Source organism: Triturus cristatus, chromosome 2_1 (assembly GCF_964204655.1).
Source record: "Triturus cristatus chromosome 2_1, aTriCri1.1, whole genome shotgun sequence".
NCBI lineage: Eukaryota > Metazoa > Chordata > Amphibia > Caudata > Salamandridae > Triturus > Triturus cristatus.
In genome coordinates this window covers 1,058,836,821-1,058,863,823 of record NC_140581.1, presented here as the reverse complement: position 1 = coordinate 1,058,863,823, position 27,003 = coordinate 1,058,836,821, and the positions used below count along the sequence as shown (strand labels likewise).

General features: G+C 44.1%; 1 protein-coding gene and 1 long non-coding RNA gene across 2 annotated transcripts in view; one reads left to right on the top strand and one right to left on the bottom strand.

Moving 5' to 3' along the window:
- Positions 1–27,003, bottom strand: part of MTTP (microsomal triglyceride transfer protein) — a 277,369-nt gene that overhangs the window by 160,846 nt on the left and 89,520 nt on the right. The window contains exons 4-5 of the mRNA XM_085635746.1: positions 5,005–5,112; positions 3,396–3,512 (exon numbers count right to left, since the gene is read on the bottom strand). Coding sequence (XP_085491872.1) covers positions 3,396–3,512; positions 5,005–5,112 — 225 coding nt within the window. The remainder of the gene's footprint in view (positions 1–3,395; positions 3,513–5,004; positions 5,113–27,003) is intronic.
- LOC146866348 (uncharacterized) lies at positions 655–10,683 on the top strand. Its single transcript, XR_014970867.1, has 2 exons — positions 655–1,273; positions 9,395–10,683. It is a non-coding gene; the product is annotated as an uncharacterized LOC146866348 (long non-coding RNA).

Here is a 27,003-nt window from a genome sequence, read left to right as displayed (position 1 = left end):
CTTCCGTGAGTTTGGCTGGAGCCCACCTTTTTCTCTTGACAGCGGGTGAGCTGATGCGGTTCCGCTGTTGGTTACTAGTCCCCTCGTCGGCATAGTCCAACAAGTGGGGCTGAAGCCAGTCGCTCCCATGGACCTCCGATGCTGCCGGGATCCTTCTCAGCAGGTCACCGAGATCCTCCTGCTGCTGTTTATTCCCTCTCTTCACCATTCTTTGTGCTGCTGCAGTAATGCCCAAGGCGGGGTGCTGCCGCCCGCTGTTTGCACCAAGTAGAGGTGTGTTCCCAGCTACGCCTATGCAGGGTTCCGGCTGGAGTTGCTGAGATCACTGAAGCGGGGTGCTGCCGCCAAACAATGCACCAACACAATGTTCTGATAACCAGGGTGGGGTGCTGCCACCGCTTTTATGCACCAAAGCACGTTTGATTAGCCCTAAAATTGCCCTGTTGACAGGGACAGCTGCTCTACTGTTCCAATAACACACAACAGCAGCCTGCCCCTTTGTTATGACGTGCGTCCGTTAAACAGCGCGTGAGGTCAAGAGGAGGATTAGCTCCTGCGCCTATTGCTGCCTCCGCTGCTGACCCCGTCTCTGTCCTGCAAATTTCGCTTCAGATACAGCGCCTGTCCCTTTAAGCGCGCTGGGCACGTGTTCGTCGTCACAGGGGTGCGCGCTGGACCCGCAGAGGCCGCGAGACCGGGAGCGAGGCTGGATTCACCTGCAGCTCTTCGCTTGCCCGCTCCTCCCATGCTCCGCTGGCTGGCGCTGGCAGGCTGACCAAATGGGATCGGGGCTAAAAGGCAACGATGCTCAGCTTACCGGAGATGGACTCGCTCTGAGTTTTCTCGAGACCAGGCCGATCCGGTGAAGTGCTGGAGGCCGGTGTAGGCACCCGGTCGTCCTTTCTTCCAGCCGCCGGGGGTAACGCCTCTGCTCACACCCTCGGGGCACCAGGTCATCGGCTGTAGTCGGGGTGCAGCTTCTGCTCAAACCCTCAGGGTTCGTTGAATCTGCCGGTCTTCAGCTCGAAGGGGGCCGCATCTATGATGTTCAGCTTACCGGCGCTGGACTTGCTCCGCTGGTTTCCTCGAGCTCAGGCTGTTCCGGTAAGGCACTGGAGACCGGGGTAGGCACCCGGTCGTCCTTCCTTCTAGCCGCCGGAAGTAACGTTCCTGCTCACACCCTCGGCTGAAGTCCGAAGTCAGGGTGCAGCCCAGTGCTCGGCTGGACGGGCTCGGTACCGGGCAGAGCTCTGCATCCTCGATCATCATACAGGTAGCAAATTTTTCCACACAAAAACTTCCTCGCCGACGCTGCTCCCCCATTCCAGAAGATAGGAGCTTACCTGGAGGAAGCCGTGCTTATATCCCCCCCCCCCAGCGCTTTCCCGCCCAGCTTGTGGTTTCCCCTCATTTGGTGGTTTGTATGGCGCTTGGGCTCCCATTGGTCGGGGGGCGGCGCATCTCTGGTGATAAGCGGCGAAAATGGGCTTGATAATATGATCTTGAGAATTCCAATAGAAGTCCATGTTCTGGTGTGAACATGGGCTTCTATTGGAAATCTCCAGGGCATATTATCAAGCCCATTATCGCCCCTTTATTGGCAGTTTCCTGCTGCTAAACCGCTGATAATTTTAACGCCGTCCTCGTTAATATGCCCCTTAGTTATTTGGTATGCTCTCAAATGTTTAGGTGGCCTATACTCCAATTTCAACAATATTATTGTTTTTTAACCATGAGAACAACTTATGTTTTCAAAATTCACACATGAAGCAGTCAATGAGCAGTATATCGCATTGTGGAAGGAATCATTCCTTACGTCCTTCGTACTCACATTCTGCCCAAGTGGGCTTGTTCCAATCTACGTCACTGTGTTTACCTTCCTAGTGGTAATGGGTAAAATTTCATTATTGGTGCCAGTGCGTCTCACAGCTTGTATCTCCCCATTCTCACATTTCTCCCGAATTATTGCTCCAACTTACATCTTATTCTCAACTCTGCAGTTGGTATACAACTTTCAACATTCATTCTTTTGGAGAGTATTGTTCTTGTCAATTCTTTCTCTCGATTATACTCATTCGTTGACATCTATTGTTAGTTGTTCGGGTTGCCTCAATTCGTCTCAATGATTAAATTATTCAGCAAATAACAGCTATGGTGGATTTGATAAATCCCAACGCATTTTGGCCATTGCGTAGCCTTGTTCACAGGACATCCTGAATAAATGAACCATAGCTCACCTTGGAGTGCGGAGCCATTGGTGTGATCCTTTCGCACTGAACACTGAATATATATATATGTGTATATATTTATTGTTATATTATTACAAGAATTACTTATAATTCCCATATCCTTTGTTTATTCAATAAGTATATATATAGTTATTGAATTGACTGGAGAGCTCCTATCACCAGGTGAATTGAACCCCTTGAGCAAATGCCTCTATTTCTGTCCTGTACCTAAGGACAATAATACAGCCAACATTGTGAGAGACTTAAAACCTTTGAGAGAAGATGCAGACTTGCAGAATACTTTAACAATAATACCAATGTTGGTCTGCCAAGCAACCTTCCATATCCATTTAAGAAGTGCCGCCATCCCAAATCATGGACTCCTGAATGTAGTAGAAATCCTGTTCTTGATACATACATTTTATCCATCAACAAACTCATAAAGGAATCAACAACTAAAAGGATTTTTGATAACATTACCCTATATGATAACATTACCCTAGAAGAAAGAAAAGTTCTCCACCTCCTTCAACAGAGAATGGATGTCATTATAAAGCCGGCAGACAGTGGTTACCATGAAAGTAAGTGATTATATTGAGGCGGGAATGAGGCCACTAATAAATACAAACACATACAAACCTTTAGAAACTGATCCCACTGAAGACTTGAACAACAAAATTAAGGACATGGTTGTAAGGTACAGGAGCTTAAACCTCATTGATATAACAACAGCAGATATACTTGTTCAGCCCAAACCAAGACCTTGGAGATTTTATATGCTTCACAAAATGAACAATCCTGGCCACCCCATCTTCTCAGGCATTGACACAGCCACTGAGAGACTTTCTTCATTTGTTGACCTGCACCTCCAGCCCATTGTACAGGAACTTCCATCATTTGTTAAGGATATCAGTCACTTCCTTCAGATTATTGCAAAACTAAACCAAACCTACACATTTGGTGATGATACTCGTCTGGCTACATTTGATGTTACATCATTATACACCAATATCCCACATGAAGATGGGCTTATGGCATTATGTCCCCATATTGTGCTTGGATGGTGAGGGTTCTGGGAGAGTAGATGAGCTTAGCCACTGTAGAAATATTTATCACAGCACAACTAACCTGGCATATGCTTCCAAATAGCAATTAACAGAACTGTACCTTATTGTGACTTGAAAATCCAATCTTTGTTATTTTACAGGTGTCCAGGGTCTTCATCTTGGTTACTTGGTTTTGACGGGCCTGGTAGGTAACTTTGCAGTTACCAGAAACATCCTCCTGTAGATAGATTTGGTATTCATTTAATGAAATGCAACTACCAGTATCTGCCAGCATCTTTATTTAAGAGACCATTTAAGACATAAGAACATCAAAAGGTGGCTCAAGGAAGGCTTGCTATTTGTGGGTATGATTTTGGGGGTCTTTTACTGAGAATAATAGTTCTTGCGGTGGCAACTCTCATTACATGAACTCATTCCTACCACATCATATTTCTATTCAAATTTTGTTTAAAGAAAAGCTTTTCCGGTGCCTTTAGTTTGGGGTGGGTCAACTCTGCTTCCCTGCATGGTCTCTCTTAATATGTTATGGCAACAAATCTGTATATTGGAGAGGGCACAGCGGCATGCCCTCACTGAGGAGTCACCCCTGATGTGCCTACAGGGCTGTATCTTTACGACTGCTAGGACCGTTCCTTCTTTTTATGTGCGGAGACTCTGTAGTTATAAAGTTAAAGCACAAAAATATAAATTTACTTTTGTGAATCAGGCCCACAATATTCATTCACATTTGTTGTCTTTGGCACACTTGGAACTCAGAAGTGGAAAACCTTCCTGTTGTTGGCTGAGAATCACCACAATTCTATATTTTTGTTTAGGACCTGATAATTCACTAAGTGCTCCTGCCTCAGTCTCTTTTCATTTTTCTCTTGTCTACTTTAGATACCGCTCTATGAAATCTGGGAGTATTTTCTACACCTTGCCACCTTGATAGCACAGTTAATACAATTTTTTGAGTAACTTCACAAGTGTTTCCAAGGTAGAACTGCTAAGCAAAACTTTTGTGAATAACCCTGACATACTCCCTCCACATGACACACATGCTTTCTCATACCTAACCATGTCCTTCCATATTCTAACTACACTTTACGATTATTAAACCTGGATGGATTTAAACCCCATTGCCCAGTGTGAAGGCACTTCTCAAAAAGGGCCTGCATATATATGACTACTCCGGCCTCTAACTGATGGATCTCCATTTTCTTCCTTCACCACTAGCCAGCGTGCACCAACTTAAAAAAACATCTGCATGATCTATAAAGCTTTCACAACGGGCACCATACCTATTTTGCTGGTAAGCTCACCACCTCTGCTGGCTCTCGCCACACCTTCAGCCACGACTCCCTTCGAATGGATAAATAGAAGTGCAATAGAGGAAAAAAATAAGGCAACAGGCCTTCTGCATTTATGCACCCAGGATTCAGAATTATATCCAAGGATCCAAGAGACTGCTCCATCCGTCCTCCAAGTTAGGGCAGAGCAGAAGAACACCCCTTTAATTAATACTATGTATCTCAAAGTTACAGTGTACCTCCACTCTCAGAACCAAGCTCTCCCTTCAAACACTCATTGTCTGTGTCCTTGCCTTTGACCCCGAACAGCACTCCACTGCATTTATGACCATGTTCACGTTGCACAAATACCACATAAGTACACCTGACGCCCAGTAACACTCAAAAACATCTAGTATGCTGCAATGATAGTTGACCTACCTCATTGACGGCCCCAGAATTCAGTTGGATCTGGAAGAGGCTCACCAACCCTCTTTTGATATTTTTGATGATGCTGTGTTCATCTGGATATAAATAAAGACTTTTCACCTGTGGAAATAAAATAGTCACCTTTACATTTCAGCACTCTGATGGAATATATTGGCACACTACATTGCACATTGTATTTTACTGAAAATTCTGGCCTTTGATATCATGTGTGTTGGGGAATACCTACAGTTCACCAGACAGTTCAGCTGACCAAGAAAAGTTCAAAAATTGTGGTAAAACTCTGGTAGTGCTTATCTGTAACATTTCCACAAAAAGTGTAATCCTCCCATGTGTCCTGTTCAAATGCAGAGAAGAGTGCATCAGGGGTTGTGCTATACTTCATGCACATTGTCTCTATTTGTGCTGCTGCTGCAGAAAGAGGGATAGTCCACCCTATTACATATTTTGTGCTGCCCAATGGCAGCAGCAAGCTCGCATCTGCCTTAAGGGCAGTGCCCAACTTGTATCCACCCTGAGGGCCATGCAAAGCAGCCAGTTTGGCTTTCATGGAGCAGCCAGTCCCCTACCTGCACTACCCAGCCCTCATGGTGCAGAAAAAGGGGGACACAGTGCCCAGGGCATTATATATAATGCAGGCCATGGAGTCATAATATTTAAAGGGCATACTGGCAGCAGCTCACTTCTAAACAAGATACACTGGGATAGTGCACCCTATGACAGAAAATGTGCTACCCCCAGGGCAGCCATGAACTCTTGTTGCCCTGAGGCAGTTTATTATTGAAAGGCAGTGTGGCGATTGAAGCCATCACTCCACTGTCACAGTGAAGGCAATATATGGTCTGCTTCACAAAGAGGTCGGTGCTCCCTCTGCAGGTGGGTGCAGTGAGTGACTTTGTGGAATACAATCACATTCTTCCTAAACATGCTGGACCCTTGATAGACCTCAACCAAAAATCCCTGCTGAGTTTGGTCCTAATCTTTGACTGACTCTCCCCGATGATGTCACAGGTAGTAGAGAAACGTGCCCAGAGGAAATTACCCTATTGGAGAAAGACATTGAAGCTCATGTAGACGTGTCCATGATGACAAAAGTTTCAAAACATAGTAAGGGGATCACTCATACTCCAACATAGGTGTCAGGCTTCATCATGGGGCTGCCTCCTCTATCATAAATGATTTTAGTGATGAATGGGCTCCCCGATTACAGGAAGTACTTTATGTGGGGATAGTGCGAGATTCATAATTAAGACCTAAACCTCTCAGACCCTCTTTAAAAATGGTAATACTTTATTACTGGAGGGTCGAGTAGATGGTTAGAATGAGTTGAACATGTGTAAGAGTGTTATTCCTCCAGCATCATGTAGTTCAACATATTTCAGCTGTTGTTCAGCCCCTACACTGGCCCCCAGTCTTCAGAAAAACCAAAATCCCTTATGTTTATCAATAATCACAGCACACTAAACTCACACTTTATGCATTCATTTTGTAAGTGCAGATTTTACTTGCATCTTTGCATTGAGTCCTTGAAATGAGCCGTGCCAATATTAGGGTGAATTAATGCTCCAAGAGGAACACCTCACTCATCAAAGGGTTTCACCTGCCTAATACTTATTGTGCCGTGCGTGTCCTCCAAATGTTTGGGCCTAGTGCCTTGCCAGAGCCAGAGTTTAGTAGACTGCTCCCTATCTTGGACAATTCAAGTGATGCTTCTCTTTGGGAACAAAACTTCTCTGGCACTGGGGCTTCCTCAATGTCTTCCTCATTTTCACTTTCATCATCATCCTCATTTTTCTCTCAAGTACACTGTAGCTGGTGGACGTCCTCCAAGGCTCCGAGGGCAATGTGATAATCTTCCTTCTTTGATTGTTTGTTTATCTGCAGTCCTCTTTGTTTCACATGCTCCTCAACTCTGCCATATTAAGGCTCTCCATGTTGGCCAGATTCACCCCCAGGTTCCCAAAAACTTTGGGTGCAAAAATTGAGGGCACAAATAGATTCCATTAAGACCAAAAGCCAATTAAAAACTCTAAGAGTACATTTTTGCTGTTAATTTCAACTTAAATCACCGTGTGGTACTGCAAAGCACATGTCCTGGATCCTACTGCTGTACATCAATGTAAGATATCAGATTGTAATTTGGGGTGAGTGACTGTCTACTTCAAGGAATAATCACAACCCTTATCAGGGTGATTAAAGTCACCAAATTAACCTTAGCTCAACCCACTGGTAGCTATGTCACAAAGCAGAGAGTCATAACTTAGGGCAATGTGTAAAGTATGTATGCAGCACCCAAACTGTAATATATTCAAAATGCAAAACAATAAAAATCACAAGGTGAATTAGAAAAATATAGTAAAATGTAATACACAAAATGACAAACGTTGCGTTTCGCTTGCACCAAGTTGTGTGCTACAAGAGTGAAGCACTTGAGCTCGTAAATATGCCCCTATGTGTTTTTGCTGTGGGTTCCCCTCACATTCAGTAAAATATGCCCAGGTTCAGCTAAGAATCCCACATGTAAGAATTATGGGAAGTTAGGACATTTCACTGAAGTATGCCAGTGCAAGTAAGTAGCATAAGCGAACAAGATAAAGTTGAAGAAGTATAAGGAGGTCAAGGTACAACAATAGACCTTAATCTTGGTATAAAATGGGATGATGAGGAATGTATTGATCCAAATACAGACATGTGTGTTGCTGATAGAGCTTTGAGCCTGTCAAAAGATGTGGGGGGCTAGAATGACAATGATAATTGAAAAGGTGTCCATGGAAATATGGGATAATATGGCACTAGAACCACCTGATAGTGTTTGATGTCATATGAAGGGAAGAAGATTGATCTTGTAGGACTTTTTGAATGTGTATGGAAGTTCAAAGAAAAGAGCATTGATGTAAAGGTGAACACACCTAGGAAGGGGCAGAATATTTTAGGGTTGTATCACCCAGGGTTGTTTTTCATTACTTTGCTACCAGGGAGTTTATTTGGTATCTCAGGAGACAGACTTGAGGATTAATCATTGTGTTATGACTTTCAAATCTGTATTATGTGAGAAGCTAGGAAACATAATAGGGCTCAAACACAAGATACACATCCAGGCAGGAGCAAGAATGGTAAATATCAAATTGACAAATGTACCTTTCAGTGTCAGGGAAGATTTGGCTGATGTTCTCAAAAGAATGTTTTAAGACAAAGTCATTGAGCCAGTGGAATCTTCATTGTAGATATTGCTGCTGGTCAAAGCTCTAAACAAATATACATTTGAGAATTTGCATTGACCAAAGGGAGCTTAAACAAAGAAATCTGGATCCTCTTTCATGCATTGCTAATATTTTGACTACGTTTGCAGGTGCCAGATTTTTCAATAAAACTACTACATCTGCAAATCATCAAGTAGAACTTGTTCCACCTTCAAGGCATTTGACAGCATTTATTTTCCCAGTTAGTACTTTCTCATTTAAGAGGATGCCATTCATTTTGTCATCTTGGCATCCATTTTTCAAAGGACATTGGAGAGCATTTTGCAGGGATTGAAGGGTGTGGTCAAGTTTCAAGATGACATTTTGGTGGCAGCTATGGACATCCCAAAACATGACAGAAATTTGAGGTGGTGCTTTTGAAATTGGAGCATACTGGGATAATTGCAAATGTTAAAAATTGTGAACTTGCTAAGACTTCAATGGAGTATCTGAAGCATGTGATTTCCTAAAAAGGAGTAGAACCGCTGCCGGGACTAGTTGACAACAACCACCAGGTGCCTGTGCTCGTTGACAAACATCAAGTGTCGTAATTTTCTGTTTGAACTTTATACAAAAATTTGCTTATAAAACTGAGAATTTGAGAATGCAGCACAAGAAAAGCAAGACATTTGAATGGAATAAAATGAATTACAGTTTATGCCAGTAACTGTGGTCTGGCAGCAATGATCTCCCAGGAAAGTGAGCGTGATAGGACTGTAGGGTTTGCATCAAAATGCTACATCAAAATCAATGATCTTTCTCTCTCATTGAAAAAGAGCTGTTAGCTTGTTGCTGGGCTGAGGAAAGATTTAAATGTTTTGCATGGGGTAAAAATGTATCCTTATGACAGACCACAACCTGCTAGATAAAATTCAGGGAAGATGTATTATTAAAGATAATACTCCTATTATTGCTTATGTTTAATTGCTGTGGTGGATGTCGCCAATAGGAGAAGTTTCATTGAGAAGGAGTGGTTTGAGCCTCTGGGGAAAAATTAAGATTGGCTGATTGTTTATAAGTATGTTATGGAGGAATGGCCTAGAGAAAGTTCACTGTCAAGTAGTTTTCATCCTTTAGGCTCATTGAAAAATTATCCCTTGAAATGGATAGAATGTTTATGAGGTGTACACATTTTTTCATTGCAGAACGTCGAGAAAGAGAATTATTGAGGCTGGATGCAAGAGTCATCTTGGACAAGCCTTTACCAAGAGGAAGATATGTTCCATATGTTGATGGCCAAGAATTGATGCTGAGGTCCGCGAGGCAGTTAGGAGTTCTGAGATTTGTCTGAGTAGAGAAAAGCATTTTAAGACTGGTTTTCCACAACTTCAATTGATGGAATTGCCTGAAGGTCCATGGTTCAAGGTAGCCGCTGACTTTGTTGATCCTTTTTATGTGTTTGTATAGTATGTTTTTTTTATTAGCGGATTACTACAGCAACTGGTGAGAAGTTGAGTTTGTGGAGGAACCTAACATGAAAGCAGTCATGTTTTTTCTTTTTTAGAATGTTTTAGTGTTGGGAAGATTTATTGAGGGAATAGATGTCAAACATAGGAGTTCAGTTTGTGTCTAAGGAGATGTCTAATTTTCTAAGCCAATATTAGGAACAAGGTGGATATTCTAGAGGCTGTTTATAGCATGTTGCAGTCGTATCGTACAAATCCCAATGGGGTCATTGGAAACCAGTCCTTTTAAAATTATGAGAAGGCAAATAGCTGCTTTCAAAATTTATCATGCATGGTTGAAAAAAATGGGGTGCCGCATCAGAACATGAACATTGTCATTGACAAATTAATGATGCCAAGAGTTCAGGAATATTAGGCTGGGAGCAGGCCTATGACATAAAACTTGTTGTGAAAAAGTATGAAGGAAAGATTGTGGTAGGAGATTGGATGAGGATCAAGGGACCACTACGTGTACTCAAGGGAAATTCATGAGTTCTGTGAAAGAGGAAGTTGTTAAAGGGAATGCTGTCAGGGTGAATGGACGCGAATGGTGGAACACAAATAGAGTTGTTAAAGTATGTTTTGAGGCAGCTCATTGTCTGACTGATGTAGAGTTTGAGGTTACAACGGAGAGATAATATATGTCTGTTAGGCATAAGGGTCAGATAAATATTAAGAAACCTAAAAGGCTTTGTGATGAATATTGTTTGTTTTTATAGTGTTTCATATCTAGATGAATTTGGAGATTGTAATTTCTTGAAGGCTCATTCTTTTACATAGTATGTGTTTATTATTACTTTTTTTTCTATGATAACATTACAATGTTTTTAAGACTATCAAAGGAGGGAGATGTTACAGCAGTATGTTTTTAAGTGAGGTAGGCTGTTGTTCATGGAACCTTAAGGGAATGTTGCTAAAGGATCAGGATTCTGTGCCTGTTGGATCGTGGTGCTGAGAGGAGCTGTGATGAATAAACTACCTACAATCTCTGTGTTGATACGAAGCCCCATCATTTTAGACTCTCCACTCTGTATCCAGTACAGATGTACTTCATCAGCCCTCCCTGAATTAGGAAAACATGTGGGCTCTCAGGGGGTTCCAGCGGTTGACAATTCATGTTGGGGTTTGTCCACCCATACAGGCTATTATGCCACTAAAGAGTCTTTTTGCTGGTTCTCATTTACTGGACCCTTTGTTCTCTTAAACTGTTTCACTGACTCCCCGTCTAGATAGGAGTTATTATTGAATACTTCAATTTTGTATGGACCCTGTTCCACTGCCACTACAGTGCCCACCATCTCCAGTTGTGTTGAGGCCTCACCTGTTGGGTCTGCCACTCAGCCACTCACCAGCATATTTCACAATTGGAAGAGTGCAGACTTACCCGGCTTGTAAACTACCCTGCATCCAAAGTGCTTTGGCCGTGGACTCCGGCAATCAACTGTAACTGCCTCCACCAAAGTCCGCCAGTGAGCAAGAGTACAAATGGACCACATAGTTTAGGGCAATCTTCCAGAGTGCACTTTAGGGTCCTAGGGGAACTCACCTAAAAATGTATTTCTATCAATACATGGCATTTGAGTGCAAACATGTACCTACATTTTGCCATATGTGAAAACTTGTCTTTAATGAGCACAATGTTACTGTGTGTGCACGTTATCTAACCTACTTTCCTTTCCCGCGGTGCTGGCATTCATGTTATGTATTGTGCTAGATGCTAACGCTCAGTATGATCATTTAATTTTCCAGGACTGTGCCCAGAGATGCTGACAATTCACTAATTCACATTCAAGCCTGGTTGTATCTAACCTAGGGTGGTTCACCAACTCTTACAGAGACACCTTGTAAAAACGCATTCAGCCCACTCTAGCCCCTAGGCACTAAGGGGGAGTCAGCAAGTCGGGCTGGGGAGGGAGGGGCTCTTGTTATCCACCAGGCCATCTTCTCTGAGCACCAACCAATCAGCATTATGACTACCCCTACTACACTTGATTCTCATAAATCTTTGACAATATAGCTAAGTCAGAACCCCAATTAATTTGACAACTCACCCACAAGGGTCAGGGCCACACATGTTTAAAAAAACAAGAACATATGACAGTTACAATCACAAGTTTTTAAAATAATTTTCCACAAACATTTCAGAACTGAGTAAACTCCATCAGAGCACAGTAATTTATTTAAAACGTACTAATGTGCCCCTTCTTCATTCAGACCATTGAACAGAAAAGTACAGTCTGACCTGTTCAATGTTACACAGTTTAGGGTGGATTATTGCCAAGAAAGCCCTTAGGTCAATTTAACATTTGCCATTATCTCTTAGTTTACACAACCTCATTGTTTGCCAAATACCACCCGAGAAAGGATCGTTATAAGTTTCATTTTTTTCTCTAAAATTCTAACAGTTATTTGACTGACAGTGTCTGTTAATAGCAGATCTTAAGCTCTGTCACATGTTAAACATTAATTAAGATTGGGTTCATTTAATAAACACACCTTTCCAATACTTTCCTCTTAGCTTCCTCTACCACAAATAGGTCTCAGAAAACTTTTAAACAAGAGACCCTCGAGCTGCTTCATGGGGTAGGTTGGTTAAGATTAGGGGGTCAATTTTCCCCTCTCATTTCTTGTGAAAGTTTGTACAAGCCGGGATAGCCAGAACTTAATTTGAGCCAGTGACTGCAGGTGGGTCCCACCGGAAGTCACTTGTCAGGACGAGCCCAGCAGTTATTTTTCCTCAATAAACTTTGACACAGAGAAAGAGAAGAAAAACTACAAAAGGGGAAAGACAGGAAGAAAAAGACAGAAAAATGTGACAAAGCGAGAAAGCAGGAGTCAGATAGGGCGTGAATACAAGTTTTGGCGGTCCAGAACCGTCAAAACTCACTGCTGCCCGCCACCCAGATTATGAGTAATTTCGTGGTCTGGCGAGCAAGCTGTGTAGCGGCCTCGTGGTGGTGCTGTTTAAAGGCTCATTATGAGCCTTAGACAGCACCACAACGGGACCCTCAGTGCACATTCCTTCACGGAAAGGACAGCACCATGTTGTGCATTCCTTCCCATGCAGAAACTGGGGGAGCACATCTACAGGGGGGCACAACATGTGCCCCCCTACATGCACCCCGTGCACAGGGGCAGGAGGGGGCACTGTGGGGCCTCCTTTCTTTTCTTACCGCCAGCAGTTACATGGAGGAAAAACCTCCATGAGACCGCTGGCAGTAAGGAAAGGTGCAATATTCTTGGTGGTGCCTCAGGGTACCACCAAGCATATTGCAACCCTCAGACCGCCATGTAATCACAAGGGAATGAGGTTCCCTGGCAGTTGTGGAGGTGCAATGGTGCTCCGACTGCCAAAGTCCTCATAGGGCGGTCCGACCGCTAGTGCGGCGGTGGCTTTACCACCACTGCCACGCCCCCACGACTACTAGACTCATAATCAGGGCCTTAGAGGGGCAGAGAGTATCTGCTGGTGGATTAAAGAGGCACCAGTGGTATAGGTATTCAGCACCCCACCGCACCGCACCCCACGCCATCACCTCCACAGACTACATTCTACTCTGGGACCTGAACTTCCACCTCCACAACTGCGACGACCCCGACTCCACCACTCTCCTCAACAACCTTGCCAACCTCGGATTGAAGCAGCTGGTCAACACACCCACTAACCCACCATCGACCCAATCTTCGCGGGAGGGACAAACATCCGCTTCAGCCACACCACCCAGCCCCTCTGGACGGACCACCACTGCATCCACTTAATCTTCAACACCACCACCGCACCTAAGCCCCTCCGCGCCTCCCACGAAGGAACTGGAGCAAGGTAACAGAGGAACACCTCAAATCCACCCTCCTCTAAGACACCCCAGCGCCACGACCGACACCAACTCCGCAGCCATGGAATTTCGCTGCTGGATCTCCTGCTGCGCCAATAAGCTTGCATCCCTCCGCCACCCTGCCAAACAACGCCCTCTGAAGGCCGCCTGGTTCACCAGAGAACTACAAGAAGACAGACGCTCCTGCAGTCGCCTAGAGAAAACCTGGCGAAACCAGAAAAACGCTGAAGCACGGAACAACCACAGGAGCGCCCTGAAGGAATACCACCAAGGCATAAGAGACACCTAACAGACCTTCATAAGAGACAAAGTCCAGACCAATGCGACCAACGCATTGGAACTGTTCAACGTCATACAGCAGTTCACAAAACACCCCAGTGAAGCCACAGATGTCACGCCTTCCCAGGAACTCTGCGACAAGCTCAGCTCCTACTTTCATCTGAAGATCAAGGTCCTCTAAGACAACTTCAGCGAACAGACACCGGACACCAACATCCCTTACACCGCCGATAAGCCACCCATCAAGACCTGGAATCCCGCCACCGTAGAACACATCATCGCGACCATGAAGAAAACCCACTCAGGAGCCCCAACGGACCCCTGCCTACAGCACATATTTTACAGTGCCATCGCACCGAACTAGGATGGACCATCAATGCCTCCTGCATGCCCGGTATCTTCACAGACGACTGGAAGCGGGCGGAGGTTAAACCCCTCCTCAAGAAACCAACGGCCGACCCAACAGACCTGAAAAAATACCGGCATATCTCTCTCCTCCGCCACACGGCCAAAGTCACCAAGAGACTGACCGCCTTCATTGAAGAGAACTCCATCCTGGATGCCTCCCAGTCTGGATTCCGCAGCAACCACAGCACCGAGACCGCCCTCCTCGCAGTCACTGACGACATCTGCATGCTACTCGACCAGGGACACACTGCAGCCCTCGTCCTGCTAGATCTCTCCGCAGACTTCAACACCGTTTCACATCGTGCACTTGCAGCCAGACTTCACGATGCGGGGATACGAGGAACCGCCCTCGGCTGGATCCAATCCTTTCTCTTTGGCCAAACCCAGAGGATCAGACTCCCTCCCTTCTGCTCCGAACCCACCGATATCAACTGCGGAGTACCACAAGGATCATCGCTCAGCCCCACACTCTTCAACATCAACATGGCCCCCCTCGCCGCCATCATCAGACAGCATGGGCTCAGCATTGTATCCTATGCCTACGACACCCAGCTCATCCTCTCACTCACGAAGAAGCCCGAAGACACCAGACTCTGTTTCCAGGAGGGAATGAAGAACGTGGCAGCCTGGATGAAAGACAGCTGTTTGAAGCTCAACTCAGAGAAGACCGAGGTCCTCATCCTCGGACTCTGCACCTCCACCTGAGACAACACCTGGTGGCCCTCCGCCCTCGGGAACCCACCCACCCCTACAGAACACGCATGAAACCTCGGCATCATCTTCGACTCCTCCCTCTCCATGAACCGCCAGATCAACGTCGTTGCCGCCACCAGTTTCAATTGCCTCCGCATCCTCCGCAAGACCTTGAAATGGATCCCCCCAACTGCAGAAGGACCGTCACCCACACACTCATAACCAGCAGACTCGACTACGGCAAAGCCCTATACACCGGAATCAACAGAACCCTTCTACACAAACTCCAAACCATCCAGAACGCCGCAGCCAGACTCATCCTTGTGACTCCGCGTCATGAACACATGACCCAACACCTACAAGACCTCCACTGGCTCCCCGTCGAGAAGAGGGTCACTTTCAAACTCCTCACCCACGCCTACAAATCCCTCAACAACATCGGACCCAAATACTTCAACAAGAGAGTATCCTTCCATGTACCCAAGAGGAACCTCCGCTCCGCCGACCTCGCCCTGGCAGAGGTTCCCCGCATCCACAGAAATAGAACAGGCAGGAGAGCCTTCTCCTACATCGCGGCCAAGACCTTGAACGACCTCCCTGTGAACATCAGACCCTCCCTGACCTTGCCCCCCCCTCTCCGCCAGCGCCTTGAGACCCTCACGAGTGAGTAGCGTGCTATATAAACTCCTGATTGATTGATTGATTGATTGATTGATTGATTGATTGAATAGTGCCGGCTGTTGGTTTCTAAGCAAACCTTCAGGCCTTGACACTCATTCTTTTACAAATTAGGCACTGGGGTTAGCTTGTGTAATATTTGAGACTTCACACCAGATTCAGGGAATTTTACTGTATGGGAACCTACTTTGGGGGTTTCTAATAAATCCTACCACTTCCTGCTAGCTGTTTTGAGTTTGGTCTAATGGCAGGCGTGTGAGCGAGACTGATTCTCAGTTGGGACACACTTTGTTGGGGACAAAGTTTATAATATACATAATCTATCAAGAACATTTACTGTGTTTCTTATTTTAAGAAAAGGTACATTTCCTTTTGAATTCTTTTTTTTTGTTGGAAAAGGTTTGTCTACTGTATTACTGGGTGTAGGAAAGTTTTTAGTTGTGTTTTGTGTTAGCTATGACTGCTTTGTCAGTTTTATTACAGAATATTTACTTTTTTATTTATCACAATAGATCTAATGCTTGACCTTTTCCTTTTCACATCTCGCCACAGACAGTTTTACCTGCCTGGTAAACATTATGTTACCAACATTTTAAACAAGCTTTCGCAATGTCATACAAATAGAGCTGGTATTGAAATGCAACCTATCGATTTGTTTTGGTTTCTACTTTTTTAAACTGTATTGCAAAAAACATTAGAAAAATGGCCATTTGGGCCTGCAGGTGCATGACAATTTTAGTGAAAAAACGCACATTGCCAAAGTAGTCACTAACACTGAAGGCTCTTCCTTTTGTGTGGTTGTGCTCCTTGTGTGAAAGCACAATGCCTCCACTCACACTGAAACTAGCCAATGGTTTGAGTGGGCTGCCCCACTGTCAAAAAGTGCATGTTGTGTCGAATGGAAGAGAAATGTGAATGGCACAACCAATGAAACATAAAAATATTTTTATTAACTTATTATAAAGTTTAATAACCTTTTTTCATTTTCCCTATACTTTATTACGGGGAGAACTCAACTCCGACTGTGGAGTCTCCCAATGGTAAAGTATAGAAAAAAGTACAAAAGTTTATTTAACTGAAAAAAAAATGGTAAAAAAATATTTATGTTAAATATTAATGTAAATAAATGTAATAATGTGAATTAAATCTTTATTATAGATAACTTTATTAAAATCGTTTTTTCAAAGTTGAAATTATAAATGCATTCCGACCTAAAGTAAAAATTATTTTTCATAATAATGCATGAATAATTATTAAAAGTGATGTTTAGAATTCATTAAAAGTATTTGAACAATATTTAATGAAACCTCATTTATGTTAATTTATTAAAAGAAATTATAATTAAATAATAATGTTTTATTTTTAGATTTGTTTAACATGAAATCATATTAATTTAAATGATTAACTATTTTAAATAATTTAATTTAATTTACCATTATTTCCTATGGGGTTCTATTTTACGTGCTTAGCTCCCTTATTTACTGTAGGAGGGAGTCTCAGTACATGTGGTGGCCATTTGTGGTGCTGGACTCACTCCAGCTCTGAGCTAGCAAAATTTACTACAGTTTTGGGTCCATTTTTGTCTGTAATACTTTAGAAATGTAGCTTGTGAATAGCAATGGGCTTACTCTTTTGTGGATGGGTGCAAGTTCCTCCCCAAAAACCCTCTCTAAACCTCCTTCCTCCCCCTTCAACCCCTCCTATTTAGTATGAAGTATGTCACTTTTTCCAGCCACTCCCCGAGTCCCTCCCACATTTTACTACTAAGTAGTAAACTTACATGTGTGAGGTCTCCCGATAGAAAAGATAGGAGAGGTGGAATTTTACTCTCGCAGGTTTGTGAATATTATTTTGCAGTTCTTTGGGAGTACTACTGGAGTACTACTAAATGTATTACAAAATGCAGGTTGTGAATAGGATTCGAAGAATTTAAGCAGTATGTACGAAGAGGGGTGGTGGAACCATGCATTATAGGGACTAAAGTGCCCCTTGCTTCAAGTTTTGAGGATATTGCAAGTCACCTTGGAGTTCCATGACCTTGTAAAGGATCACGGGGCATATTATCAAGAAACGGCATGAAAATTATCGCCCCTTTAGCGGCAGAAACTGACGCTAAAACGGCGATAATGGGCTTGATAATATGCCCTTGAGAATTCCCATAGAAGCCCATGTTCTGGTATCAACATGGGCTTCTGTTGGAATTCTCTGCGGCATATTATCAAGCCCAGTATCGCCGCTTTAGCTGCAGTTTTCTGCCGCTAAAGCGGCGATAATTTTAACGCCGTGCTTGATAATATGCCCCCTCATTTTTTAGCCTCGTTCTTCTACATGAGAATGAAACTCCTCATTGTCTTACAATATGTTTATAGTGTATGGCAGGGGGTACTTTATCCAATATATAATACATGGGATTCTACAATCCCTGTATCAATGCTTATTTCAAATTTTGTGTAATCGGCGACATGTGATGCACCCAGTCACCGACTATAAAGAAAAGCCATCAGATCTTGACTGTGATAAGTTATTGCAGTCGAGTTCTGACGCAACAATGCCTGCTGCCAGAGCAGCAGCCGAGGCGAAAGGCAGGTCAGGCCCAGGGGCGTATCTTGGTCAGTAAGATTGGGGGGTGGGATTCAGCTTTCCAACAATCACACTGCCATGTAATATTAAAATACATTTTACGACAAGCAGGGCATATGAGAGTGGTTTAAGGGGCAGCGGAAAGGGAGAGGAATGTGGTTGGGTAGGGTTACTAAGTGAGAGAAAATACAAAACGTTGTAAAATAACAAACAATTTTAAGACTTTCTAGCCAGAGGGAGAAAGAGAGTGTGTGTATGTTTTTGTTTGTAAAAATCAGGCAGACACCTTACTGTACATGACTAAAATCACCTGTACCCAACAATTTACCATTTATTAGGGGGGTCTAACACCCCAAACATCCCCATAAAGCTACTACCTTGGTCAGGTCACAAGCATAATTACAGTAGCTGTTTAAATAACTTTTGTTTCTTCTGCCTTTTATCAGTGACAAGCAGAAAAAGCATGTTTATTTTTTGTACTCCTTAGATAATTATAGAAAAGTTTGTGGGAAAAGGTAATGGTGTGACCATGTTTTATATGGGATAAAGTACCCTCTGGCGTATGTGATAAGGATACTGCAAGTCACCCTTCGGCCTCATTCCACTATATGATTATGGAACTCCTCAGTGACTTGCAATATCCGTATAACTTAGGCAGGGGGCACTTTATCCTTTATATGTGCCCAGATTCTATGGGATGTTTTATTTTTTAAACAATTCTGATGGTGATTGATTGATTGATAGATAGTCAGGATAAACACAGTGAGTTACTCAAGATCACACCAAGTATCAACAAGCTGCTGAGACTTCATCTCTTGAAGCCCATAACCTGGTTTGCACGTCCATTTTCCATTCTGCCCTGCCCACAAATGCCGCCGCAGCCACATCACCCCCCACCTGACAAACCTACACTGGCTCCCCGTCGACAAGAGGATCACCTTCAAACTCCTCACCCACGCACACAAAGCACTCCACAACACCGGACCCGCCTACCTGAACAGCAGACTCAGCTTCCACACCCCCACCCACCAGCTCCGCTCCGCCAGCCTCGCACTCGCCGCCGTCCCCCGCATCCAACGAACAACCTCCGGTGGCAGATCCTTCTCCTACCTCGCCGCCAAGACCTGGAACACCCTACCTACCCAGCTACGGCAGACCGAAGACTTACTCGCCTTCAGAAGACTCCTCAGGACCTGGCGCTTCGAGAAGTAGCGCTACCCCCCCTCCCCCACCCACCCCCCCAGCGCTTTGAGACCCTCACGGGTAAGTAGCACGCTCTACAAATATCTTGATTAATTGATTGATTGATTGATTGATTTCAGTACTTTTCAAGTCTACAGTTCATTGCTGTTGCGGACAGAGGTAAATTCCAAATATAGTACTTTGCACATCTTCTTATGTGATGCTAATTTATTTATTCTGACCTCTAAATAACCACCTTAATATTACACAAACACTATTTACTAGATTGACAAATCATAGCAATTTCTGACTGGGGTTCCCTGTTATAATATGGCACACATCACACCTTAACTTCGTCAATGAATCGTAGCTCATTTGGTAGAAACATGTCACAAGGACATGAAGTGATAGCTAGATTACTCTTCCAACCTTTGAACTTCAAGGATAGAAAACTTTTCTTTCTGTGAACTTTAGGACTTCCACTATGTCAAACGAAAATGTTATGAAATATTTTGTTACCTGGATGATTATTAGTGCAATTAAGAAGTTAGAAAAATGTACCTTGTAACACTGGATGAGATTGCAAATCGAAATAGTGAGATAAAGCTTGCAACGCCCTCAGTTACTACAGGGACTGCAGAGGAGCTGCCTACTACATGACTTGGGGTTTTGACAGTAGTTAATGCAACTCTTGATCGCTTCCATATACATTACCAGGGTAGAACACACCGAAATTTAAAATAAATATGGGATTGGTTATGATGACTGGTCATTCATATGCATATATTTATTTTTATGGAGAAGCACAACTTTTGACATGCAGGGTAGGAATGATGATTAATGGAAAAAGAGATAGGGGCTGATTACGATGGCGGGCGGATAACCACCCCCGGCCCGGCGGTGGCGATCCGCCCACCATCGCAACCTGATTTACCCACCACCAGATTACAATTGCGGTGGGTAACGCGGTGGACGCAAAGTCCGTCCTCCGCTTTTCCATTCCGATTGCCGGCCAGGCGGACTTGGGCCACTAATATGGCTGGCGGGGATTTGCTGTGGGGGCCTTTTGCGGGCCCCCAGGGGGGTGGGTGGGGTGGAGAGTGCACTTGGGGGGGTACCCATGGTACACTCTCCATTTTAATGCACAAGGTGGCAGGCACCGCATGGTGCCTGCCACGTTGTGCATGAAAATGCACAACATGGCAATTTGGCACTGCTGCGGGTGCTGCTGTAAGCAGCACCCGCCGCCTGGTTAAACTGCAGAATGTGACCGCCAGGGTGGCGGTTGCATCCCAATTCGCGGTGCGGGACCGCCACATGTCTGGCGGCCGGTCCCAACATCGCGTCAGCCCACCATCCTAATCACCCCATAGTTATTAGTTCACCTGCCAAGAGGAACTCTCCTATACATACCCAATGGAATTGTCTCAGTTGGGATATGTTAGTGGCCTAATAAATGGAAGCAGCGTTTGTTTTGTTACGTTGTGTATGTCTTTAGAACCTGGCCAAATACTTTGGGCAGTGCTTAATTTGAGCTGGTGGCTGCCACCAGCACTCATGTTTGGAGACCAGCACTTATTTTTCTGCACCAGAGGTTTGTCAAGAACAAGAGAAGGAAAAGCACACACAGAAGAAAGATGGAGGAAGAGAAAGATGGAAAAAGTGTCCCAAATGGAGATATGAGGAGTTTGCAAGAGTAAAATAAAGGAATAGGGAGTGTTTGATAGTGAATTAAAGAGGCATGAGGTGGACTTAAGACAATGCAGCATTGATATTTGGCTTGCCAACATTTCATTGCACCTGCAGAATTTTGGGCACCGTCACTGATTCTTTTACAAATTTACACAAACTGGTCCATGAACATATTGAGAACATGAGCATCAGATATAATGAACCATAACTAATGGAATAGCTGTGACACTCAATGATAATATTACAAGAACATCTTTCTCAGAGGCCAAGCAGCAAAAACATTGTGATGTGCAGAGAATGATGAAAGCTTGGATTGGATCACAAATTATTTTTGACGGGTGCTAATTCATGTCTTTGGTGGTAAGTTAAGTCAGAGCTTGTTAAAAACCTTTTACCACCCTATTAGAAAAAAAACAGGAATCTGGAGGTGGTAATGTGGAATACGGACATTTGTGCATATTTGTTGTGTGGCATTTTGCTGTGTTGTTGATTTGTTCTATAGTTTTTTGTGCTGCTATGTATTTGTGCTACATTATTGCAATAATATTTTGTTGTGCTGTACTGAGGTTTTTGTGTTGCATACTGTTTTGTGGTGATGTGCTGTTATGTTTTAATTGTGTTGTTATGTTGCGTGTGCATACTATTGTACTTTGTATTGTGTTCAGAATACTTTAGATATGTTAGCAAATGCTGCAACATTTTCAGCCAAAAGCAGTACATGCCTTGAAAGCTGCTATGTCTAGCAATCATTTACAACTATCTATGGTGTTAAAATGATGCTGCTCCAGCTTAAGACACCTGTCAGCCCAAAACAGGTGGCAAAGTTTGTGCCTTAACTTAGTGCTTCCAGTGTTCGCTTTATGTGATACAGCTCATTGAATGCGTCTTGAATTTAGAATGGGATTTGACCTTTTGATTTTTCCTTGATTTGACTGGTTATGGTTCCTACATAAAAACGTAGAGACAATGCTCCTAGTATATATTAGTTATGAGTTTTTAAAGTTATAAGCAAAATTAACACCAACAGGCGTGATGCACCAGCTGTGGGTATTTGGTCATGTCGTACTGGTACAAAGTCACAATTTCAGGCCAATCGCGAGGGAGCACTGGCTGGGTACAGGACCATGTTAATACTGCTGGAAGTTTTAACATAAATCCAAAGGTGGAAGGTGCACTCATTGAGATTGAACACATTAAATCAAATAGTCCAATTAATGTGATGTTTCTTTCTTTTAATTCTGATGATTGTAACACGAACAACGTACAGCCAACGCGTTTCGTTCCATACAGGAACTTCATCAGGGCTCTTTCCGAAGCACACAAAGTATCCAAGAGTGATAAAAATGATCCTTGCGATCTTTGTTCGTCTTGCGTATTACTAATAATGTAGTGATGTATGTACAAGGCGGACCCTCATATAGTCACAAAGATGGTACATGTAAGAGATGGCGAAATAGGCAAATTAAGGCAAAAATTATCCTTCAAAGAAAGCGTCGCGTCTCTGCATGGTAGCCGTAGAGTATCTGGAAGTTTTACCTTCTGACTTTGATGGAAAGTGCATTGTGGTTTTGCAGGGGTTTGCGTCATCCTGTGTTGTGTTGTGTTGTATCTGGTAAGGCTTTTAGTTGAGAGTTGTAGGGCTCAGCAAGGGTCTGAATCGCTCGGCGTCTGGTCTGGTGAAGCTCTCGGTAAGGAGCTGTGTGATGTGATTGTGTGGGATTCTGCGTTAGACTGAGTCGGTCACCGTGAGGCTTCCAGTTAGTAGGTCAGCATCGTTAAGCGTTGGATCAGGTGAAGCCTTTGGTTATGGCTTGCACAGTGTGACTCTGCAGGTCTCTGCGTCAGATCTGATTAAACCTTCAATTCAGCAGAGAGAAGTACAGTCTGAATCCCGCCCAGGGTCCAGGGCCTTGAGGACAGCACTTCAGGGTCAGGACTCACTCCCACAGAGACCAGCAGAGTTGACCAGGTTAGGTCAATTTGTTAATCTGGTCAGTTGGAAAGCAGGAAAGGCATCTGGAAGCTTGTTGTCTCCCTGTAGCTCAAACAGGAGGTCACTTCTTGGGTCCTGTATCCAAGGCATGAAGGTCCAGTAGTGCTTCAGGCAGCAGGGCAGTCTTTCTTCTGAGGCTTCACAGGAGTGTTCAGATTTTGGGTTCTGGGGATGCCACCTTTATATGTCAAGTACAAGCCTATGGGTGGGAGACCACCGTTTGTCTGACTCTCAAACTGGTGCTGGCCAGTTCTTCCTTCTCCCCTGCTTTTGGCACAAGCCTAGCTGGTAAAACCAAAGGACAGGCAGGTCTAGGTGTGAGCTGCGTCTTCCAGAGACAGGCTAGGCTTCTTCTGAAAGTCAGGAAGGACTGGATACAGCCTCCAGGTTACCCTTTTATAATCAGGGCAAGAGGAAAGTCCCTCCCCAGCCATCCTGTCAGGAACACCACCTCCCAGCTACATCCATTTCTTTGTCCACTTTCTGGTTCCAATGCACACTTCTCAGTTGGGAAGCCATCAACAGTCTGGAGACCCTGGACACTGGTAGAGAGGTACTTTTGGCTTAGGTAGGGCGATGCCAATATTTTAAATGTTAATTTTGTGACTGGAGTGTCAGCTGTATGGTGTACAGTCAAATTCCACTGTCCTGCTGACAGTTCTGGCCAACCCTAACTTTACATCAGGTATGCGCCTGAGCACTTCCGACAGTGGCAGGAAAGTGGCTGCAAGTGTATAGTCTGCCTCTTCAACACTCAGGGTAGAATTCCGTTCAAACAACTCAAAAGTGATTATGATTTTGCAGAGGTAGACCAGATCTAATACCTGCAAGTTAGACACTGAGGGGTATATTCACAAGAACATGTGATAACTACTGCAAGAGTAGCTTAATGCAACTCTCAACATCGCAGCCTATCGCATTAAAATTATGCCGTGTCAACCAAGTATTCACAACGCAGCGGTAGCATGCGATAGTCACCAGATAACGTGTCAAATGTCAACGTTAAAATGAACGCCACACCGCAAAAATGCGAAACGCGAACACAAAAAATCATGCGATGAGGCCAATTGCGGTACAAAAAGTAGCAAAAACCAGCCACAGACCTGCAAATTCCACGCATCTGGCGGGAAAATGCACCATAAAAACCACAGAAACAACACACCAGAAAAAAGCCAAAGCATGTAGCAACATGGACGCACCCTGACCGAGCAAAGAGGCCAACGCGAACCCCACAACCCCCACAGACCACCAGCAAGGAACAACGGGGACGGGGACGGCCAAGGAGAACAGGGAGAGGAAGACGGGGTGCAGTCTGCAGCAAAACCAGATCAGCGTCACAGAGGTGACAGAACACTACCATCAACTGACCCACAAGTAGACCACCTGGAATGCAGTCGGAGTGCCGAGGAGGCCAATCAAGGAGGCCAAGAGGCACTGGCATGATGTGACAACCTAAACCAGGCACAAACCCGCTGCCAACAGGAAGGCAGCAACAGCGACAGGAGGTGGGAGTCCTGCGCCACAGGAGGAGCTGTAGGAAATGGATGCCAGTCATCAGTGTGGAGACGGTGCAAGAAGTTGGGAGTCCGGACACAGCTCGATAGGACCTGACACAACAACAACAGGGTGAGGATCTAAAAGGGACTAGGGTGACGGGGGAGATGGGCACAATGGCACACATGCGCAACTATGTGTAGCACACTGCACAACCACAAATACCCAGGGACCTGTCCCCCATCCCCGTGGCACACTGCAGCACACACACATAGCAATCACATCACATCCCATGACAATGTGGCACAAAGTGCAACACCGACACTGCAGAACAGGGGACACAACTGGGTCCGCCCATGCGCAGAAACAGGCCAATCACATTGGACAGAGCAGGGAACTGTGAGATGCATATGTACGGGTACAACCTCACATCAGTCATGTATTCCAAATGTCCATTGTCCCAACTCAAATTGCCAGCACCACCCAAACAGTCATGATGTATATTGTCACACAGTCTGCAAGTCCACAAGAACAATGCGCCAACATAAACATCAACACAATGTCAACATGCATCTCCCCTTCACATTGCAGAGGGACAAACAACACCTCCAGCAAGTCACACCAGACAACCCATCAGTGATGCCGGAGACGACCACCACACCTTCGACACCGATGCCCTACAACAGCCCTTGAACATCCCACCCAACCCACCACCAGGACCAGGGCAGACAAGCCACTTAGAGGAGAACCCAGCCCCTGCAACAAACCACACAGCATGAAGCACCTGCAAGCACGGCTAGCACACAACATTTCACCGACCCACACATGGCACACCAATGGCAGGTGTCAGAACGCCAAAAGGAGGTGGCTCCTTTAGGTACCTGGCGGCAAAACTATGGAATACGCTACCTATAACCATGAGAACTGAACCTAGCGAACACGCTTTTCGCAGTCAACTGAAGACATGGCTATTTCTGAATAAAAACCTCTGAGCGATTGTTCAGTCTCTTTTTTGATCTTCTCGTCTCGATGTCTCAGCGCGGGGACACACCGATAGGTATAACCATGCGCTCTATAAATGAATAAATAAATAAATAAATAAATATCCTTATCATGTACAGCCTGGGGTACTTCATCCCATGTAATACATGGTCACCTGATCACCTTTCTCACAAACCACTTAAATCCTTGGTAAGTAGCTCTTTCATAGGAAAGAGAGTGCATGTTTGCAAATAGTGCAAAATTAAACTCATCAAAAAAGCTGTTAGCTATTTGTTGCAAAAATATATTACAATAGATTTAATACAAGGTAGTTTAAAAAAAAACACGGTAGATTGGAATGTATGGGAACATAGAGAAAGATTGTACATTTTCTATAATTACCTAAAGAGGGGAAAAGTAAACATATTGCCATAAATATCTCCTTTCTGCTTGTCACTGTAAGATAGAAAAACAGAGCAGAAAACGAAAAGCAGCATTTCCTTCTCGTTCTTTAAAAAGCGGCTCAAATTATGCTTTATGACCTGACCTGCCTTTTCCCTGGCTGCCTACTCTGACAGCAGGCATTGTGGCGTCAGACCTCGACTGTAATAAGTTATTACAGTAGAGTTCTTACTTCATTTCCATATGATCTGGTTATAAAGAAATTAAAGACCTGCTTTTATACATGGATTGCAGAATCCTTTGTATCATATATTAATATTTAATAACTGTTATTGTTTGTTAAATCACCTCTTTCGTCACTTCTGGTTATAGTTGAATGTTCACAATAGTTAGAATAAGAACCTAGCTGTGAAGTTGTATATGAACAGTGCTCTCTTCTGCCCTAGAAGAATAAGTACACAAAGCACAAAGCAAGTAGAGCAGATGCAGCTCATAATTCAATACCGCAGGATGGCCTAACGCCACTGACTTCTATTTGACCTTTATACACACTTCTAGCTGCTGGCACAGACAAGCAATGGATCAAAGTGCAGCAACGAGTGAGATAAAGGGAAAGTGCGCGTGGACCGCAAGCAATGCACTTTAGACATATCGCTTTGCCATTCGTGCAAGAAAATGGCATTGACATGGATTATCAAATATTAATAAACAATATCTAAGGTCTTTAATCTGTTGATTAAATTGATCCTAGTGGGTCATTTGGGCAAGCAAGTTTTTCTTATCGAGAGCTCTCAAGTTTTCTAGTTCCTCGCATGCACGAGGAGCACAGTCAATCCAGTATTTTTATTTGCGTTCTGAGATAAGTAGTCCTTTGGTGTTCAATATAAACTCAGAACTACCAGAATGCAATGGGAAAACCCGGGCTGGATGAGCTAACCACGCATAAACCGGGGAAATGTGAGAGCTTTGTTTATACAAATGTACAAAATGAATCCCGTACAAGCAGCGCTGCAGATTTGCTCTAAGTTTTCACAGAGATATTAAAAGGAGTGAATAGAACGGAGGACTTTTAAAGTATGTACTTTTCACTGTAT